Source organism: Haemaphysalis longicornis, unplaced genomic scaffold, assembly GCF_048455015.1.
Source record: "Haemaphysalis longicornis isolate Haplotype H1 unplaced genomic scaffold, Haemaphysalis longicornis Haplotype H1 scaffold_6, whole genome shotgun sequence".
Taxonomy (NCBI): domain Eukaryota; kingdom Metazoa; phylum Arthropoda; class Arachnida; order Ixodida; family Ixodidae; genus Haemaphysalis; species Haemaphysalis longicornis.
Window position 1 is genome coordinate 152,879,259 of NW_027526407.1, and position 21,360 is coordinate 152,900,618.

A 21,360-nucleotide genomic window follows, 5' to 3' on the forward strand; every position below is an offset into this window, starting at 1 on the left:
GGGGAGAGCAACTGTACTTTTTTTTTACAGTTGGCGCCTTTCTTGCTGTAACCCCGTTTTTCTTGTTTTTCGCTCACATTCTCAGATTATATATGCGCACTGACCGAGAAGAAATAATAGTAAAAGAAAGCGTCTGAGTCAGAATACGTTGACCAGACAGAGTAGTAGTGTCTTCCAGGCTCCACTCATTGTCTGTTGCGCCTGCTACCAAGATGACACTAACAAAAAAAACCAACAAGTTTGTAGCAAGTCCGCATGTACCCAATGTGTCTCCGGAAGATAGCCAGCAGATAACGCGCGTGACTACAGAGACTCAATCAGAAATCGTTTGTAAGGTCCCTTTGATGTAATAAAATCCTACATAGGCCAATGCGTTTAAGAGCACAGTTTAGCGTATGGACTGGACATTACAAATACTAGACAGTTGTTGCGCATTATGGTGTGTCCACAAATTAAAACTCAACAAACAATAATCTTACTCACATAACTCCAAAGAAAAGAATAGAAATGATGGAGGAATTGTCGTTGTTCCGAACACAATTTGTTGGGGTTAATACACCATCTGTTTCCAAAAACCCGTATGAAGTGCATGTAATGCGATTTTGTAATCTGGACCAAAAATAAAGCTGGAAAGGGGCCAATTTAAGACAATTTGCAATGCCACTGACCTTTACTATATCTCCATGCTGCATTTATTGTTGATGTGATCAGTTGTCTTGAGATATTCATGATGGGCATATTTAGTGAATTTCTGTCTGAGCTAAAAATGAATCTAATAGAGTGCACATTTTTCTTACTGCTTGTTCCATTTTAGTTGTCTCCTGTCACATAAAACAGTATTACAAAAGGATAATGGCATATTAGCTAGCTGCAAACGTGTGTTTATGAAGAAAGTTTGGAATGGTATTGCTAATTTCTGACATACTGTAGTTTTCTTCTGCTAGCACACATTGAGTATGAATAGTACCAGACCTTCCCAGAATATTGTGTGCATGTTCAAGGCACTGCCCTAGAGTTTTATTCATTCCAAGCCTTTCACTGTAGCAGGTTTGAGATTTTTGAATAAGATAAGCTCATTCACAGGCAAAGGCCGGTGAATGAGCTTTTGACTTTTTTTTTGTCCTTGTGCAGTAGGATATTTTTATGTTAGAGCAGTAAAACCACCCTGCATCCTTATTTACCTCGAGATAACAAGTTTTGCTTACCTTAAGTTTCAAACTGCTTTGGTGCTCAGTGCTTTAGTTGTGTAGACTTTATTATCTCACATTTTTGCCGGCATCTGGTCGGCGCGTTCATGGCGCCTTCTCAAGCCCTGGATGTGAACAAAGCTGCCAAGGAGTTGTCGCTGATCAACCTGTCCATGTGTGAGTAGGCCAAGCGCGCTTGCACTGGGTCAATTAGGACGTTTCTCATTTACAGAAGGTAACCACTTTTTGTGTATAGCTGATGTTGATGTTGGAATTTTCCTTGCAGACCCATGATGTGTTTACAGTGCAATTAACCGGTTATGCTGGTTGTATCAGGTTTTGGCAGGATGTGGTATGCGATTTGTGTGCACTAAATGAGAGAGAAGCTGTGCAATTTGTGCTCGCTGCCCTTCGTGTTACCGTTTTGCATAGAGCTGCCTTGTGTCTAGTTTTCTTGTCTTCATGTTTCACCTAGGAATACTTATAACTACGTTCATTGGGTTGCCCTAGGTTGTTATATGTACTCGAGAGTGGCTTAAAGTGGCATCAAAATGATGATAGGGCACGAGATGACAAAGGCTTCAATTTCAGCTTCGTACCTGGGAGATCAAGTGGTTGCAGTTGGGCCAGCTGCAGGGCAATTCGACAGGCTTGCAAACCTCAGAGCTTTGTCACTTGTGGCTTAGCAATGTTTACCACACCGTTATATCATATTTCCTAAGGTATATGTGTGCTTTCTCCTTCTGAACTGCTATTTGTACCTATTGGTCCAGTAATCATAAAATGGCCCAGGTGGTGGCCTCTGGATGGGAGGGCCCCGGTTGGTCCCCTGCTCTGGTGGCCGAGGTGCAGCTGGAAATCCAGGGCAAGCGCAGCAAACAACGGACACCCTACTGTGGGCAGCTCAGCTGGCCTGGGCCATCGTCTGAGATGACCTGAAGGGCCACACCCTGGCCTATTCGGGCGGCTCTGTGCGGCAGCAACAGGGCTCGGCTTCAGCAGGTGCCGTGCTAGGGGAGGGCACCCGGCAAGCGCTGCTGTAGTGCGTGGTGTCCTCAGCCACAGCCGAGCTGGTGGTAGTCAGCCTGGGCCTGACCCCAGCACTGTGCCCTGCTATGCTACGCCCGGGTGGCCCTGCTGCGCACCCGGAGGGCGACTTGTGCTCACTCCTGGTGCGGGGAGTGCTATAGCGGGGCGCCTGGCTGCGGCCGCAGTGGGAGCCCAGACACAGGGAGCTTAAGGGCAACGAACAGTGATGTGATATCTGCGCCTAACCGTGCCGAAAGGTAAATCCTGCTACATCCTCCTTCATTTCAAGCAATCTGCGCTAATCTTGTGCCGAAGCTTCGTTTCGCCGGGCTTCCGCGATGTGTTGGCTCTGGTGGGAGGAGTCCTTTACGCCACGGGCGTTGAAGGCATCTTTTACATAAAATGAAATGGAAGGAAGTTTTTACATAAAATGCGCTGAGTGCCTTCTGCACGACTGCCTTTCAACGACGTCATTTTGCAGAGCCTGCGCTTCTTAAGCCCACAGCTGAGGAAAGAAAAGTCCTCTAGAGCTCATTTTAGGGTGCTGCAAGTGATCTAACCCTGTGATGAATTGACTTTGATGGATGAATACATGCTCGTCCAGCTTGAACATGTTGATCAGATCCGTCTACACGAATTAACGAGTATTGGCAGCAGAGTTTTGAGCAGGAGGAGGCTAACAACAAAACCAAATTCCCTCTCTTGGCTTGGCTAGTGAAGGCATTGCTGTGCATTCCACATAGAAAAGCGTTTGGGGAAATGGGCTTCAATAAGAACTGCCGGCACCTTAATGAAAGGGCTCAGTGTGCGATACAAACTGTTAATGGCATCAGGCACATTGTTTCGTTCTTCAAGCGCTTTGACCTAGATGCAAGTCACATCAATGTGACACCAGAGGTTTTGAGAGCAGTACAAACATCGAGCAAAGACTGCCAAGAGCGCATTGCGGCTGAAAAGCTCAGGCAGCTAAGCAGTGGTGTCTTGACCCAGCCAAGGCTGGTCCTAGTCATGATGCCCGAGACAGGCTCCAGCAAGAAGTGGAGACCACAAAAATAACATGGTGGCGAATGCGGAGCATCTAATTAGCCTCGACATAAAGTCCAAGAGCTTCAGGTATGTCGAAAGCGGGCAGTCCCTTCTAGCTGAGGGTAAAGCTAGAATGGTGGCAGCACTGGACAAAATGGCACAAAAAACAACTTTGGTCCTGTCACGATAGTTCTACTTTCATGCATATTTAACCAGAGAAACGTGGGTTTAGCACAAGTGTCTGTTTTATTTCGTTTCATTATGTGCTTACTTAAACAAGTTCAAAGGTGTTTTCAGGGGATCTAGTCATATTGTGTTTTATTGCCATGTAGTCATTTTAGCTTCAGGATGTTGTTTTCATGTTCACCAAACTGTCCACATTAAGTGACTTTGTTTCGTTCATTCTGGTTTTATGAAAAGTTCTGTAGCCTACCAAATTGAATGCTACCCCGATAGTCGTTTTTTAAATGAAAGTCAAGTTCCTTCATGATCTGTTGGCTCATGTGGTGTATGTACACATCGCATGAACTCTTTTGGTGCTTGACCTGAGGCATTTCATAGTCACTGCTAAAAGGCGTCTGTGCGGCAGAAACTCGTCTGTACCGAAGGCATTTTACTTGTTTAAACATTTCTGTGTGCCCAGAATGCTGCTTTTGGGGCTCCTCTTAGTTGTTTTCCTCCCCTTCCAGCAGCTCTCGGCCGTCCTGTGCCCCATGTGGGTTCCCGAGCAGAGAAACACTACCTGGAGGTATTTGACAGCCCTGCCTGCTGGCCATGGAGAGTGGCCAGATTTAACAACAGGGAGGCGAGCTGCTGGCCACACGGTGAAATCTTCGGCTGCTGGACCAGCTGCTGTTGCTGCCGGGCTATGCCAGGGAGCGGGACAGAGTCCACAAGGCCCTGGGCTCACCTGGACGCCTCATGAGTCATCCCCACGCTTCGCCTCCCAGCCCGGTGATTTGGAACAACATTGAGGAACTGAGGGTTTGTTTGTTTGTTATCTTCTCTTGTGCATGTGTGTGTGCGTCTTTTTTTTAATACCCCTTTTATACCCCACTGAAGTGATTTGTAAATATTGCAGGAATACTAGTGCGAATTGTAGTCTGGAGTCCCTAGGCCATATTTTCACCACTCGCGGCATTTGCGTGAATTTATTCGGTAGAAATAATCAATTAAAAAATGCTGCCTTCCTCCGCATCCTTCTTGCTGATTTCCTGACATTTTGTGTGACATCAAAACAAGATGGTTTGGCTGCACTACTGTGCGGCTCGCCGACCCCCCGACAGAGTCAGTCGGTCCAGCGTATAATCTTCTGGCCGCCAGCGGGTCGTCTTAACTTGTTTGCTCAGTTGAAACTAAGCCATGACCCGTTTGTGCCTGGAAATAGAGAGTTTTAGCTGACCGTTTCTGACGGTCCGCTCCGCTCCGATAGCAAGCGGGAGCGCCATTGCGCATGCGTGGCACGCTAGCGCGCTACCGGCGATACCGGGGCGGGGCCCCGCTCCGCTAACCGGGGCCTCTTAGCGGACGGTCGCGGCAGCTTACGTTACCGTGCGGAATTTTAACATGGCTGCCCCCGCAATGCGAGCGCGCTCCGGCGAACTTCGTTTCTTCAGTTGAAACACGACCGACGAAGCCGCGAAAGCGCTTCCGAATAGGCAATGGTGCCACACACCTCAAAGATCTTTAGAACGGAAGCGAAAAACGTCGACCGAAGCGCGGGACTGCTTCTATGCAGCGCTGAGAAAGACAGCCTTGGCTTGGCTGTTCCAAAGTTTATCGGCTTGTTTATTGTTATTTAGAAAAATTATACCATTTCAGCGACTACATTAAACAAAAAAAGGCTAAATGAGGCCACGAAAAACGGCATTTTGCTTTGTTTGGGCGACCAAATACAAATTGTTAGGTTCCCTTTAGGATGAAGTTTTCGTTTACACGCGCACGCGAAACGACCAGTCACGCGAATCATTCCCTGTCGAGGGAGATACGGTTATCGCTTAGCTAAAAGCTTTTCGGCTGCTGACGCTCCCGTTGTGCTGAGCGGGACGTCGGGGGCATAGCGGAGCGTCAAAAACGGCCAGCTAAAACTCTCTAATATCTGCCTTTAGTTTGTTAGTTTGTAGAATGTATTCAGCTTTAACTCGCTCCACACATGCGGCGCTCCGCTGCCTGGTACGCTAGTAGAAAAAATCAAAGGCCAATTGAAGGTGGGAGAAGCTTTATCAAAGTTAATAAAGGTACAAAAAAGAAAACTGCGCATAAAACAAGGACACAAGAGAAGACAAATAGACACATAGGGTGCGGACTAGCAAGTGATTTTTTATTTTAGTAAAAAACACATCATGAAGGAAACTGCGATAACCTAGGGCACAGAACAAAGATAAGCAACCAAAACCACAGCCAAAAGACTGAGCGCAACACGGGGGGCAAGGAACCCTACACTAGCCATGTGCAATCACTTCGCACATAAACAAACAAGGCGAGGGCCAGGGTAGTCCAAGGACCCCAAAAATCACCCCCAAGACTCCTATTATGATACGCAATCTCGGTGCTTAGTAGGGACACTGACGGTGAACTGACGCAATCTTCGCCTTTATTTTCAGAATCGCGTACGCTTCAAAAATCTCCTTGCTGCACGCACCCCTGTAACGCTTTGTCACTTCGCATGCTTTGAGGCGTGGCGCACACCTTTTCAGTATTTACAGTTGGTGGCCAGGTTGCTGCCGGTAAAAGTGTGGAGGCTGTCGGCGTGTACCCTCAGTCAATCATTAATGCATCGGACCATTTGGCCAATGTACGATCACCCACAAGACAAGGGGGTTTCGTAGACGACGCAGCTTGACAGTTAAAAAAGCAAGGCTAAAACGGGGGCTAGTTGGTTATACATCTTCTTGAACCGCGCTGTTCTAAAACTTAGACAAAGGAAGAGCACACAAGGAAGGGACAAAGCGCGAGTCCCGTCCTTGTGTGCTTTTCCCTTGTCTAAATTTTAAAACCGCACGGTTCAAGAAGAGTTAACAAAGCGCTTCTCGTGTCTTTTCCGGCACCCCGCATGTCTATTTTCTTCAGAGTTTACACGCTTACGCAACTTTTTAGCTTGTTAGGAGCCGAAAAAACAACACGAACCCCCACCTTTTCCCTAGCTTTCTTGATCCTTTACCCAACATTGTGGACGTAAGGTAAAACGGCCATCTTGTCGCCCTTGCCCCGTTCGCACGTCGTCTTCTTGGTGCGTGACTCGACAAGAAGCTTCTTGCCAACTGCCAAGATATGGTCGCAAGGAAACCCTGCTTCCTTCAGTCGCTCCACCTATGAACAGAAACTCGCCTCAGCTTGGTGTGTGCACGAGAGCTGCAGCGCATTCCCGAGAGCTGACGTGAACTGAAGCAGTCCTTTTTGGATCGAGGGGAATAGATCCAACACACATGGTCACGGTTCACCTTGGGCTCCATATCCAAAAACTGCATCAATCCCCCGACCGGTGCTTCTATTGTTTACGAAAAGACATTTAGGGTGGAACGAAAGAGTTCAAAACACTTCTTCACGTTGATGTGTAGTGCCCTCTGAATTGAGCTGCTACAGCACTAGGAAGTCGTCAATGATGCGGAAAATCTTAGTGACGTTAGTGCAGAACAACGGAAGCAACTGACGAAGTTTTCTGTCGAAACATGCGAGTAGGAGGTCACTGAATATTGGGGCAAGACACGACCCTATACATACGCCGTCCTTAGGAACATAGGAACGACCACACACCGCTTGAATTGGCTCAGCTGGTTGGGCCGCTGGCACCGTCGCAAAGTCACAACCGCCGGTTGTGCCGAATCTTTCGTGCGGAGGCCCGAACCATTCGGTGACCTCCTACTTCAGTGACCTCCTACTCGCACGTTTCGACAGAAAACTTCGTCAGTTGCTTCCGTTGCTCTGCACTAACGTCACTAAGATTTTCCGCTTCATTGACGACTTCCTAGTGCTGTAGCAGCTCAATTCAGAGAATTCAGAGGGCACTACACATCAAGTTGAAAAAGTGTTTTGAACTCTTTCGTTCCAGCTTAAATGTCTCTTCGTAAACAATAGGAGCACCGGTCGGGGGATTGATGCAGTTTTTGGATATGGAGCCCAAGGTGAACCGTGACCATGTGTGTTGGATCTATTCCCCTCGATCCAAAAAGGACTGCTTCAGTTCACGTCAGCTCTCGGGAATGCGCTGCAGCGCTCGTGCACACACCAAGCTGAGGCGAGTTTCTGTTCACAGGTGGAGCGACTGAAGGAAGCAGGGTTTCCTTGCCACCTTATCTTGGCAGTTGGCAAGAAGCTTCTTGTCGAGTCACGCACCAAGAAGACGACGTGCGAATGGGGCAAGGGCGACAAGATGGCCGTTTTACCTTACGTCCTTTTACCTTTTGGGTGTGATTTGGTTGTTCATCTTAGTCCTGTGCCCTAGGTTATCGCACATGTGTAGATCACAGTTTCCTTCATGATGTGTTTTTCACTCAAATAAAAAATCACTTGCTAGTCTGCGCCCTGTGTGTCTATCGTCTTCTCTTGTGTCCTCGTTGGGCACAGGATCAAGAAAGCTAGGGAAAAGGTGGGGGTTAGTGTTGTTTTTCGGCACCTCACAAGCTACACAAGTTGTGTAAGCGTGTAAACACCGAAGAAAATAGACATGCGGGGTGCTGGAAAAGACAGGAGAAGCGCTTTTTTAACTGTCAAGCATGCGTCGTCTACGAAACCCCCTTGTCCAGTGGATGATCGCACATTGGCTAAACGGGCCGATGCATTAATGATCGACTGAGGGTACACGCCGACAGCCTCCGCACTTTTACCGGCAGCAACCTGGCCACCCACTGTAAAGACTGCAAAGGCTGTGCGCCACGCCTCGAAGCATGCGAATTTACAAAGCATTACAGGGGTGCGCGCAGGATGGAGATTTTTGCAGAGTATGCGATTCTGAAGAAAAAGGCGAAGATTGTGTCAGTTCACCGTCAATGTCTCTACTAAGCACCGAGATTGGGTTTCGTGACTGGACTTTTGGGTGTGATTTGGTTGTTCATCTTAGTCCTGTGCCCTAGGTTATCGCACATGTGTAGATCGCAGTTTCCTTCATGATGTGTTTTTCACTCAAATAAAAAATCACTTGCTAGTCTGCGCCCTGTGTGTCTATCGTCTTCTCTTGTGTCCTCGTTTTAATCGCGGTTTTCTTTTTCGGAATGTACCAACTAGCCCAAGCTGGCGTTCTATTCTACTTAATTCTACTAAGCAAATAGGGTCAACTGGAACTTACCATACTGGGAAAAATCAGGATGCATGAAGCGCTTTTGTGTGCTGGGTAAACTAACAAAGCAGTCAGCAGCACGATCACACATCTGTGAACGCTTTTCTGCTAAAGGAAGGCAGTCACTAAAGGTGAGGTATTTGTGAAAATTTGAGGGATGCTTACTGCACAAGCGCTATTCAAGAAATAGTCGCCTGGGCTGCTTGGAATGCCAAACCTAGATAAAAATGTGAACTGGGTATACATTATATACATTATACTTTTGCCCTTGCCAACACTGCCTTATGGCAGAGTGATCTGGAGCACTAGGTATATTGTTATGCAATTCGCAAGCTCAAATCCCATAGCACTTTTTATTTTTTTAAGATTTTTATTTGTTTTTGGGCGGTATATTCTATATTAAATTCACAATTTTAGCGATGTTTCTGTAAATCTGGCAAAACTTTGTCGTTGTTTCTGTAAACCTGGCAAAACTTAAGGCTGTGCAAATTATGCAAGTAAATACGGTATTTTACAGAACCGAAACAAACTGGTTTAAATACTAATCTTGGACATTGTCCAATTACGTAGTAACTTCTATGAACGTCACTGCTTTAGTTGCTGTGGCTGCCTCAGACCGTGCGTGGCAGTTTTTCCCCTTTGAGGCCTCATAAAATAAATACCGCCTTATCGACAGGATAAACGATGAAAAGTGTGTTTATTTGAGCCATTATACGCAGTTCAAACAAAAAAGACAGGAACTTGACAAATTCACTTCGGTGTCCTTTTAATACCCCACAACCCGCCGCTGTGGCTCAGTGGCTAAGGCGTTGTTCAGCTTAGCCTGAGGTCGCCGGTTCGCTTCTCAATTGTGGCGGCCGCTTTTCTGATGGAGGTCGAAAGCAAAAACGCCCTTGTGCTCGAGATCCCATGCAGGTGGTCAAAATGTTAATCTGGGGCCCTCCACTATGGCGCACCTCATCGCCTGTGTAGCGTCGGCGCGTAAAACATAATCAATACCCCCTCATGCCTTTGTCTCTCCTCTCTATCTGCCTGTCATGCCCTCCCCCACTCCCCACACGAGTGGAAATACTGGTGTCCATGCCAAGGTGTGACAATTTACAGCTGCTGGTGCACATTCCTTTCTGCCTTCCTGGAAATTCATTCATTTTGGTAAAGGATAAAAATTACTGCAGCCTTAATTGTTATACTTGCTTTCTGGCACCTATACCCATCAATAATACAGTCGAACCCCACTACAACGAACTCCGCTTCAATGAAATTTCCATTCCGACGAAAAAATTTCCAATTCCCCATCAGTTAGCCAGGGAAGTCAGTGCAACACAGTCCTCGCCCCAACGAACCATTTGTCTGGCTTGCTTTCGCATCAACGAAATTTAATAAGTAGCTCTGTCTGATACCTTTCACTGCTCACTACTGGTACACATTGTAAGTGACACAGAGCCTTGTGTTCTACCCAGGCATCCTGCTGGCACGGGCAACACGGCTGGAGGCAAGAACCAAGGACACTCAACTTCATGGGAACAAGCCAGACTGCTGATGACTGCCACATGAAGCTATCATCCCTGCTTATAAGTATATAGCGGGTTGACGGTTACCTTTCTTTTGTGAGAGCTTTCTCCTGTAATTCTTTCTGCTTTAACGCATATACCTAATGTTGCACTACAAATAAAGCTTGGTTTTCAAAAGATTACAGGTTGATTTTATCGTTTTGTTGTACACAGGACACAAAACATGTGAAATGAGACCTAGCTGGCATCAAGCAACTCTATTCTTGTGAGTTTATGCTAATACCCCCTATTTATGTTGCGCTAACATCACCTTCAGTTGTCCTGCCTGCTTGATGCTTTCTCTGTTCACACAGGCCGGTTGCTGCCAGCTGTCAACAATCGACATGCCCAGTGGTTGCTTCCAGAACACTCAACAATGACCAGCCCTTCTCCGATTAAGTATCTTTTAAACTGCGTGCCAGCTTAAGCAAAGATATTTATTCGGATAACAGCGGGCAGTCGAGTCAGTGTTCCAAAAGCAGCTGCTGGGTGCGTCAATTGTGGGGACAGCTCGTAGCTATATTTCAGGCTAGCCTGTGTGTACAGAGAAAGAATTTAGCGGGTGCCACGAAGGAACGCCTGAGTAAACGTGGATAACGTAATTCCTAAAACCTCTTGAAAAGGTCTTAAAACTCCTTGAAAAGAAGTTGTATAGAAGTCCACAAGAAGGTGCTGAGACATCCTACAAGAAGTCCTGTAGATGTCTTGCAAGCACCCAGATAGACGGCTGCTTTGCGTTAGCACAGCTACAAGACTTCTTCAGGACGGATTTTATAAATAACTTCTTGGCCGAGATGTCTCTAAGCAGTTCGAATCATCTTGTGTAGATGTCTTTTAGATTTAAAATAGCCCTTTTTGCGTTTCATGGGATGGAGCTCAATCTCACAATATCAAAGAGTCTGGAGTGTACCACTGACTGCGGCATCAGCGAAAGAATGCAACTGGTGCCCGTGTTCTGCACGATTTGAGTAATCCCATTTCGTCCAAATTGAAGCCTTGCATTACGGTGTCTAATATTTCCCACAGTGGCGTATCCAGAAATTATTTTCGGGGGTTGCTATACGCCACAGGTTGAAAAATAAAAATAAATAAATCATGTGGCGAAGCAATTTTTGTTTTCCTGCCTTAGTAATGTCTGTGTTATTTGTTTCGTAGACGTAATATCTGCACAAAAATACGGGTACGTACAGGGCTCTCATACTTCTGAACAAACCAACATTCTTGTTGTCTTTGTTTTTAAATTTTAATATAACGATTCGGTGTGTTAATAGCATTGCTCTGTCTAGGCCCCTGATTACCCATGTATACATTCAGCATAAAGATAAACAAATATTTTTGTTCTACGAAAGCCAAAATAGACGTTATGTGTAACACACATTTTTAAATACAAGTCGCCTTTCTTGCTGGAGAAAACACAATGCATTACAAGTGCCGTTCGCAGGGATTTGCCATCGAAAAAGCGCATAGACCGCGATATCCGCGCACTGCGTCGCCTTGCTGTACCGCGTGAGTTCCACAACGCTCACTGCGGCTGGTGCCGCAGTGATCGGTGACGAACACAACGTGGAAGCTGAATCATAATGTCTACTCCTCACTCTGGCAGCAGAAAACACCGAAACGCAGCGGCGTGAATGACACGGAAAGTCATGCACGCCGCGCATCCACCGCAGCTGCACCCGCTACTCCGCAAGCGATAGCCGGCCCCTCATTCGCAGCGCCCCCGCGCCGCTGCGGTCTGCGCATGTACTAAGGGCGAACACGATCTGGCCGCGTTCTCCGCCGCGGCGGCCGGCGAGTGTCAACACCTAAACATTCTTACACCGTGGTCACAGTCTCAATCTTGTTTTTTGTCAGAAATAGTGACCACCGGCTGAGTATAGTTTAGCAGTCCTAAATACCATAAACAAACATGGCTGAAAAAAGGACGGTCACTCATTACGACTGCCAACTTACATTCTGCATGTTGCACTGCTTTAGCCTTAGACTAATTCTAATGAAAACTGGTGTCAGGGATAAATTTTTGTATTTATCCCTTATACCACTTTCATACAAACTTGTATCTCATACAAATTTCATACAAACTTGTATCTTGTCTAAGTTTTATTAGTCTTTGTATTAGATGAATTAGTATAAAACAAACAAACCTATTAGTATCTATTAGAATACAAATACTAATAAAACTAGTAGAGCGGGAAAATATTTCATATATATTAGTTTGTATAGCTCAACTAAGAAATAATTGAGATATATTTGTTTTTTAAGAATATATACCAATGGATCAATAATACCTATTTTTTCTGGAATGCAAAAGACAATGTAAAAATGAGAACGCTCAAACCAGACCTTTCGTAGTGGATGACATCGTGAAGTGTTCTGATCGCGTAAATATCCATAATAGTCTCTTTATATTAGTGGGCAAAGAATGTAAGCATTTGTTTTTATTTTCTGCCTAAAATCCATGCTGCCATCAGAAATGAAGAAAACTGAGAGTCAGCGACAAATCTAGCAATGCCACGAACTTTTTTTTATCAATCGTGCAATAACATCAAGCCATGATTTGCGAAGCTTGTGAATGAATGATCAATATGGGGACAATAAAAAAGTCCAGTTGGTGCGTGTTAAGCTTGGCAAGATGTTATCTAGAAGTAAGCGGCATGTAGTTGTATTTCACATCAAACGCATGTGCATCAAACCATAAAAAATGTTGGAGATATGTGTAGCAGCCACCTTAACCTTCACAACTGTGAACCGGTCCGCCGCCTGCCCCATCTTGGACCTGTCACACTGCTTCAAACATTTTTGTTCATTCTCCTATGCTAGGTAACGAACAGCTGATGACGACCATATGACACTTGAATTCTATATTAAGGAAAGGTGAATGAATAAGGAGGTATCTTCACAATTAGAGTGATGTTTATCCGCCATTTATGTACTGGACGTGTACCTGTAGCTGCACCATAAAGATTTAACTTAAGCTTTGTTGATCACATCTATGTTATAGATCCAAATGATAATTTACCCTTTAATTGTCTAAAGCTTGGGATTGGGCTAGTTGGTTTGACATCTCAGGGGGAAAAAAAACAGCGCAGAGACGGGGACTAACGCACGAAAAGACAGTACTGTCTTTTCGTCCGTTAGTTTCCGTCTCTGCGCTGTTTTTTTTTCCCCTTTAATTGTCCTTGATCAGGTTACTAATCTACGTATACTTGAATTATTCAGCAAGAGCTCAGTCAGGCACAAACGTTTGCGTGTGTATACCCTACTAAACACTACTAAAATGTGCTGCCACTTTTCACTGAATTGTTTCAACTTGCAACTGGCTCTAATAGAACCAATACTACACCAGTAGAGACAAATAGGCCGATCACACAAATACACACTAATAGCCATATTAGACTAAACACAATATATACCTACATATATAAGCCTATTGGTGGCAAAAGGCTTATGCGGCGATTAGTTTTTGTAGAAGAATTTTTGTGAGGGAGGTTGCAGAAGCACTCAAGACAACCTCTTTACAGAGATACAAGCATGCAAAAGGAGGGTCCCACACCAACAAATCAACATGTGCAATTTTGTGGAAGCAACAACAACTAATTACTTTCAGGTAAATGAGTTTAAACATTACATCACCCCATGCAACGAATTCTTATCCTCTTAAACACTGCAAAAAAAGAACAATTGCAGATTAAAGAATATTGACACAAAGGTGATTTAAACTGATGTTGTTCGCCCTGCAGATAATATGCGACAACATAAACACAATATACACCAAATTTGTCGGGTCTGCACATGGATGTGAACATGGGCCTCGCCATTTATTATGAAGCACTTCAGCGCAACAAATGATTGTAAATGGTTAGCCACGTGTTGTGCCTTTCTTGACCGCATCCATTTTCTTTTGCGCTTATTGAAATTCACAATCAACAGTAACTTGCCGATGCATTGACAACCTCTAGTTTTTCTTCGAAGGTATAACTAATATTCAAATAAAGTAAGTAAAACATGCAAGTTGAGTGTGCCATATGCACTGACCTTTTCTTCGTCCAGTTCTTCCACTCGTCCCAGGTGAATGACGCTAGAGCCATGCTGACTGATGGACACTCTGATCGCATCCGTGTCCACTTCACTCGCAAAGTATGCCTCCACACATAGGCCCAACTTCTCCAAGACCAGCTTGCCTGGAATGCACAGGTCAACTTACGTCATTCAACACAGCTCGCAGTGCAATGCTGCAAAGCAAGCACTGTCACCACAAGAATATGTATTGCACACTTTGGCTCCAGGACATGTCATGAACAAAATCATTCCAGATCACTACCGAATTTGATAAAATGTTTTGTATGCAGTTTCGCTGAAGTTCCAAGAGGGGAATTAGACCTCGAAGTCTAGCAAAAGTATAAATTGAGTAACAAGCTTAAGAAATACCACGGCTAAGGGGCACATCATAGTGAAATGCTACAGATTCCTTCACAACGTGACAACATCTCCTCAGACAGCCGTTTTTTTCTTTTTATTTGCCTCCACCAACAATGGTTGCTTCTGATTAGATAAAACCCATTTCTTTGTGGTCAGCACTGCCTTAGCCTCTGGGCCGCCATAGCCAATCGCGAAAGTCAAAAGTGGCCTGCACACATGCAATCCACTGAATTATGAAAGTTAAAAAAATTAACGAAGTGCAACCATTTCTGCTTAAACGATTGCTGTTGCCCAATCTCCCGGATTACTCGACCCGTGCCCAACGGCCTGCACTAATGCTATGACAAGTGTCCAGTGCACACCGTCCAGTGCAGTGCACTGTCCAGTGCACTGCACACCGTTTTTATGGCGGGGTTTTTTTTAATGCCTCACGCTGCTCGAATGAAGCTACATTGTTGCGGAGCATGAGTTTCCCAAAAACACAGCCACGGCCCCATTCACCAAACCCTTCGTATAAATAGCAGTCACAGTTATACCTTCCTGTATTGGTAAAAAATGCCCTGAATAAACAGCAACCACTAGTCATGTAGAGGTTAGTTATCATCAAAGGTACACGTAGGCCTTCTATCACAGACACACCGAACGCTTGGTTGATATCTCTAGATTTACAGAATTGGCTGGGGAAATATTAGGCAGCCATGCGGAAGAACAGAGGTTACCTTCTAATTTTAAATGTGAGTAGACACCAGGTATCAGCAACATCTGGTCAATGTGTTGTAGATGCACGGATGCACCAGTCAGCCGTATTTGCTGCCACAAATGCTTTCCACAGAACTAGCCAGGACACAAAAAGACATCGTGTACACGCCCTGCGTATACCAAAATAAAGCTTTGAACTGGCCGGACAAAATTGGCCCAGACATGCTCAGGCTGTGCAAGCAAAGCTAACCCCCTCAGATGAAAAAATGTGAACTGGTTTCAAGTGGTTCCTGCTTAAGTGGTTCGTTAGCCAAATCCCACTTGGGACCTGTTGGTATTGATTCCAGTTGCGAGCAGTCGCTATTGGTCCCAGTCTGGACCAGTTGCTATTGGTCCCAGCTGAACCCACATGCTATTGGTTCTACCAGTGCACCAGCAGCAACTTATTCTAGCTGCTGCTGGTCCCAAGTTGAACCAGTATTAGAATCATCAGTGGTTCCATTGGCTAAGAACTGCACAAAGGCCTGTCGGTTCTTGTTTCTGCACACATTTATTGCACCGAGAACAGATCAGGAAGGAGACGTTGGAAGGAGACTGCGCCCCTTTGGGTGACCTAATCAGATCCTGGATCTTCTCGGCCAGGACTTCCATAAGAATAGTTTTTTTTGAGAATGGAGAGAGAAACATCGTTTACACAAGAAGAAGCGATGTCGGCGTGTCTTCGAATCGCACACTGCTCAATACAGGTTTATTTTACGACAGGAGTGTATGCTTTGTGCATTTGTTTATTATAAATCTTCGTTAGAAGGTGCAGTTTCTTGTTGCCATTGGCGCAGAAGCGGCGAAAGGAGATAACTTAAATCTGGATCGATTGCCGCAGTTCATAGATGCATTGAGAGTGGGGCGAACCACATAGCTCACGCAAGAATAAGCAGAGGCGCCCAGTCTGCGGACAGCGCACCGGTCAACAGTCTCGAGCAACCTCTCTCTCGGTCTCCCTCTCCACTCTTTTTTCCCTCTACGTCCGGCTCTCTGAGTTCAACAAACGCAGGTATAGAGAGCTGCTTGCTCCGGAAGCAACCATCATATAAGATGCCTGAGAAACTAAAACAGATAGGTTTAACCATACTGCGAAGGATCTTTAGTACACAAGCAGCACTCCCTCACCGGTAAAGGACCTGGTCACCCAAGTGTAGTGGTTGGCTGATACCTTCTATGACTTGGCAAAGCAAAATTTGGCTCTTAGTCCTCAGCAGATGTAGAGCACGTGACCAACGCGGCGGTCAGGCATTGCTACAGCACAGGGTACAAAAATATCTGGGTCCAGATAGGCCGTCGTTGGAATTCCACACTACCAACTTTCAAAGCCCAAACCCCGCCTAGCGAAGGAACCTTAGCTGTATTACTAGAGGAGTTCTCAGACATTATGTGGGATACAGGGTTGAGCGAACTTAGAACAGGAGAGGGCTTAAAAAGCTGACAAGCGGGCATAATTTGTGCTACGTAGGACTTCATGAGAAAAACAAATGAACGCAGGTGGGATTCTTAAGCCACAGAGAAAGGTGAAGCTGTCACGATTCAGCCCCGCATTCGTGAACGTGGGAGGGTCGGGGTACCCTCCAGCCGAGTGACGACATGCAGCGAGAGTTGGTGGTGACGGTTACTGACCAAAAGCGACCGTGCTCGTAGGTGTTTATTGGTCAGCCGTGCACAATGTTTCCCACCGAGCATAATGGGGCCACCGAACTTAGTGGCCAATGAATAATATTAGGGTCGCGGGCGCCACACACTTGTCACACCTCTCACCCCCAAGTTTGTCCAACACGAACACAAAAACTCCACCTGTCACCAAGGCGAGTAGCGATCCGGCGGTCTCCGCAGTCTCTCACTCCGCCTGAGCACAGGTGTCGAAGCAGGTGTGGCAGCATTAGGTGCACCTCTGTCACTCTCGCACCAGCCGTCAGCCTTGCAGGTGGCACCGGGCTTCCAAGTGGCGCCGCAGAGGCGCGAGCAGCGCCAGCCCCTGATGCTGTGCTGGCAGCGGCCGGTGTAGTTGGCTTCCCTGCGTGCTGGCTTCCTGAAGGGGCGGCTGAGGTTGCCAGGTGAGGCCTGACATGGTCCGCGTGCCGGTGCCACGTGGTCCCGTCCAACATGCGAACAAGCAGTGATGACGCACTGGCAAGAGAGACAACATGCCCGGCGGACCAGGCCGAAAGATCCTGGCAAAAACCGCAGCCCCAGACTCAGGCAAAGGCCAAGGACGGCAACCTCGGTCAGCCGCCAGCTTCTGCTTAAGATGCTTCAGGAGCGGTCTGGACCGCAGGTCTGGGTGCAACACGCCCAATGGTGTCTTCACCGCCCAGCCCAGCAGGAACTCGCAGGGGCATGGCCCGGGACGTCGTGGGGTGTGGTCCAGTACTGGAACAGGACTCGGGAAACCTGCGTCCGGACATCCCCAGCTTTGCTCTATTGAGCTTGTCCTTCACCGTTTGCACCACCCGCTCGGCAGCACCATTCGATGCAGGGTGGTGCGGCGGAACCATCATCCGACGGATTCCGTTTTTCGTCAGCCAGGCCAGGTACTCATTGCTGGCGAAAGCGGGACCGTTGACGGACACGATGACGTCCGGCCACCCCAGGGCTGCGAAGACTTGCCGCAACGCCGCAGTGGTTGCTCCTACCGAAGTAGTGGTGACTGGCAGTACCTCCACCCACTTGGGGAAGGCGTCCACCACCAGGAAGTACTGGCCCTTGAAGGGGCTCCAGAAATCCATGTGCAGGCGGGACAAGGGCCTCTCTGGGAACGGCCAGGGGGTGATCTCCATACGACGCGATGCTCGCTGGTTTTCCTGGCAGACTTGGAAGCTCTGTAACATGCGGGCAATGTCCTGGTCTAGGCCAGGCCAACAAATGTGGGACCGGGCCACCATCATGGTTTTCTCTACGCCTGGATAACGCGCGTGCAGCAATTGCAGGACCCTGGAACTCAGGCTCTGTGGAATCACCACCCTGGAACGCCGCAGCAGGCAGCCCTGCTGCCTGCTGCGACGGTGCGCCGGCCGCACGCGCTATCTCGCCCGCGTCCTTGGCGACAGCATCTATCGCCATCGCTGCCTTCACGACGTCGTCCAGCGAGTGGTCGGGAAGCTCTAGGAGTCGCGTCTGCATGGCGGGGTCTTTGATGCCACAGACGAAACGGTCCAGGAGCAGCGAGTCGAGCTGCTCCCCGAAGGAGCAGCCGCTCTCCAACCCTCGCAGCGCAGCGACGAACTGCCCGAACGTCTTCCCTTCACGGCGGCTCTGGTTGTTGAAGCACAAGCGCTCCATTCAGGTGGACGAGGTCGGGCTGAATTGCGAGCACAGCGTCGCGAGCAGCTCACCCAGCGACTTGTTACGCGGCGTGGCCGGTTTGAGGAGGTCGAGCAGGAGAGCGCGCGGGTCCCGCAGCTGGCCAGGAAAAAGGTCGCGCTTGTTTGCCTCGGGCGTGTCGTTCGCAAGGAAAAACACGCCGACTTGTTCGTCGTAGACCGGCCAGGCGGACCCTTCACCCTCGAACGGCTTCAGCCTCCCGTACAGCGGCATCGCGTAATGGCGGCCGCCGTGAGGGGGTGTGTCTCGGCGCTCTCGGTGGCTTTGGCAGCTCCGAGTGCTTCTTCCGCTTCTTCCGTCATCGCCACTGTCACGATTTAGCTCCGCATTCGTGAATGTGGGAGGGTCGGGGTACCCTCCAGCCGAGTGACGACACGGAGCGTGCTGATGGTGAGGGTGACTGACCGAGAGCGCCCGTGCTCGTCGGTGTTTATTACTGCAAAGCAGTATATGTCTACCTCCCCAGTTTTCATTCTGGTGTCATCGATTTACTCGGCGCCGCTCCAGGGCTCCTTCTCACCACCGCTGACACCTCTTTCAAAACTATTTTCCACCCCGCCTCCACCGATGCCCCTTTCGCAACTTGCGTAGTCGGCCGCTAACGGCGGGATGCGGTTATCAGATGATTGCGAAAAATAAACAATCACGGATAGGCGTAGAAAATGCACTGGCGATTAGTACACTCCTTAATATGAAATTTGTGCGCAGCGTGAGTCGTAGTCTTCTCTGTCATACCGCATTTCTGGTGTGTCTCAGGAAGTGTTCGCGTGACATGGGAACGTGCAGCAACGTGCGCTAATATGCTGCTACCTCGTAATGCGCCGCCGCCGCCGGCCAGCATGTTGCAAATTGTGTTTGAACCTCCCACGCAAATGTAACGTGGTTCGAATTAGCCCCGCAAAGGGAGCAGCGGGCATGTTGTTGCATATCGAGTTTGAACCTCCCGCGCAAACGTCACGTGGTTTGGATTAGCGGAGAACAGAACAGCGTCTGCTGAAAGTGTCAGGGGGAGGGTGCTCCTTCGTGGCGACACAAGAAACATGTGAGGGAAAGGCAGTGAGAGAGATGACGCCGTAGCTGCACGTGTAGCCGTAGCCGCAACCTTCGATAGACGCTCCTCTTCATTTTCTTTCTTTCGTAAATGATGTGTTCGCTCAATCAGTTAAGCCGACATAAAAAGACGTCGCTCTTGCGAAGTCCAGGTAAAGGCAACCAAAGGGCTGCCCACAAAAACAACCAAAACTGCCGACGCCGTTTTCACTCAAATTCACTTCGCCAAGTAGCTGCGAATCTCTCCCGGTAAACGAGAAACTTCCCCAGTTGGAGCGCGGGCTTGAGGCCATATTTCTTTTCAAGCCTGGAAGGCCTTCCGAGCGATATTTTTGCTAGTGTCTTTTATGCCTAAGAATGCGCTATCACCGGTTACCGGTTTGTGCGCGCACGGTTTTCAGGTAGAAAAAGGGGTGCATGCATGCACAGCTAGGCTTAATGCCGTTACCTATGAAATGCCGGTGGTGCCGGTATTTAGATGTCGAAATTATATGACTCAATGCGGTTAGTCTGCTGCCTTTCTCAAACGAGTGGTTCGGGTGTGGGTTGATGTGTTGCATAGATATCTTACACGAACAGTAAAGATGCATACGAGGGGGAAGAAGAACGGACAGCGGCATGTTTGTACGCGAGAATAGAGCTCAAAGGCTACCAGGTTTTATATCGTTATGGGTCGGATGCATGCTGTTCCTTTGGAAGGAGAGCAACAATCGAAGCGTTGGCGCGTACACCAGCGCGAATAGGTGCAAAAACAACGGGAAGCTGCTGGCACCGCCGTTACCGCCTCAAGTTCAGCTATTAAGGCAGCAGCGAATCACTCCCGGATGAACAGCAAATTGCCCACTTGGAACGCCGGCGTGAGGTAATATCACTTTTTTAGAGGGCTTTCAGGGGATATTTTCGATGGCGTCTATCACTTCTAAGCAGGCGCACATGACCGGTTGCCGGTTTGTGCGTCCGCAGGTGGGAGGGAGGAGGAGAGGCGTGCACGCGCAGCTATAGGGTTCATGCCCGTACTGATGGATGGCATGTCCGCTGTACTGGTGCGAGATTTAAACGAGGGCGTTGAAAGGGCCCTATGGCACCAGTCCGGAGTGCTTAGTGGTAGAGCGGATTGGGTTTGTGTGTTAGGATATGCTTAGACTACCGACGCAAAACCCGTATCGGGATCTATGGACGTAAAAAAATGCCATGCAATGCAGTTCGGTTGGCTGAGACGTGAAATGACGTCATTCTTTGAATTTATTACAACAGTTGCGGCAACAGTCTGAACCTGGCCTCACACAAACAGTAAGATGCTTACGACACGGGAGGGACACAGGCAATTTAATTCTTATATGCAAAAACTAAGCTTAAATCCGTCAGAGGTTCATTCAGCTAATTGTCTAGGAAATATGCTCCATCACAAATTACGATGAGCTTGTTTGTTTCGTGCACTCCGTGGACTGCGTCCAGCTTTGCAGGTCATCCTTCTTCACAGAGTGAAAGGGCAATAATTTTTGGTCAGCCATGCCCAATGTTTCCCACCGAGCCTGTTGGGGCCACCGAACTTAGCGGCCAACGAATATCAGGGTCGGGGGCGCCCATGGTCGGCGAACTCACTCATGAGTCCACTCACTCAGACTCATTTGGACTCAGACTCTCGCGTAAGTTTGAGTTGGAGTGAGCGCGAGGCTAATGTGGGATGGTGAGTTTGAGCTTGAGTGAGTCTGAACCGAGTGAGTCCGACTGAGTTTGAGTCCGATTTAGTTTGAGTACA

The 21,360-nt window shown here is 47.8% G+C and overlaps 1 protein-coding gene and 1 long non-coding RNA gene across 2 annotated transcripts in view; one reads left to right on the top strand and one right to left on the bottom strand.

The window, feature by feature from the left end:
- Positions 1–21,360, bottom strand: part of LOC144143307 (DNA (cytosine-5)-methyltransferase 3A-like) — a 268,623-nt gene that overhangs the window by 122,124 nt on the left and 125,139 nt on the right. The window contains exon 9 of the mRNA XM_077675079.1: positions 14,100–14,245. Coding sequence (XP_077531205.1) covers positions 14,100–14,245 — 146 coding nt within the window. The remainder of the gene's footprint in view (positions 1–14,099; positions 14,246–21,360) is intronic.
- LOC144141990 (uncharacterized) lies at positions 685–10,433 on the top strand. Its single transcript, XR_013316788.1, has 3 exons — positions 685–1,364; positions 1,980–4,226; positions 9,975–10,433. It is a non-coding gene; the product is annotated as an uncharacterized LOC144141990 (long non-coding RNA).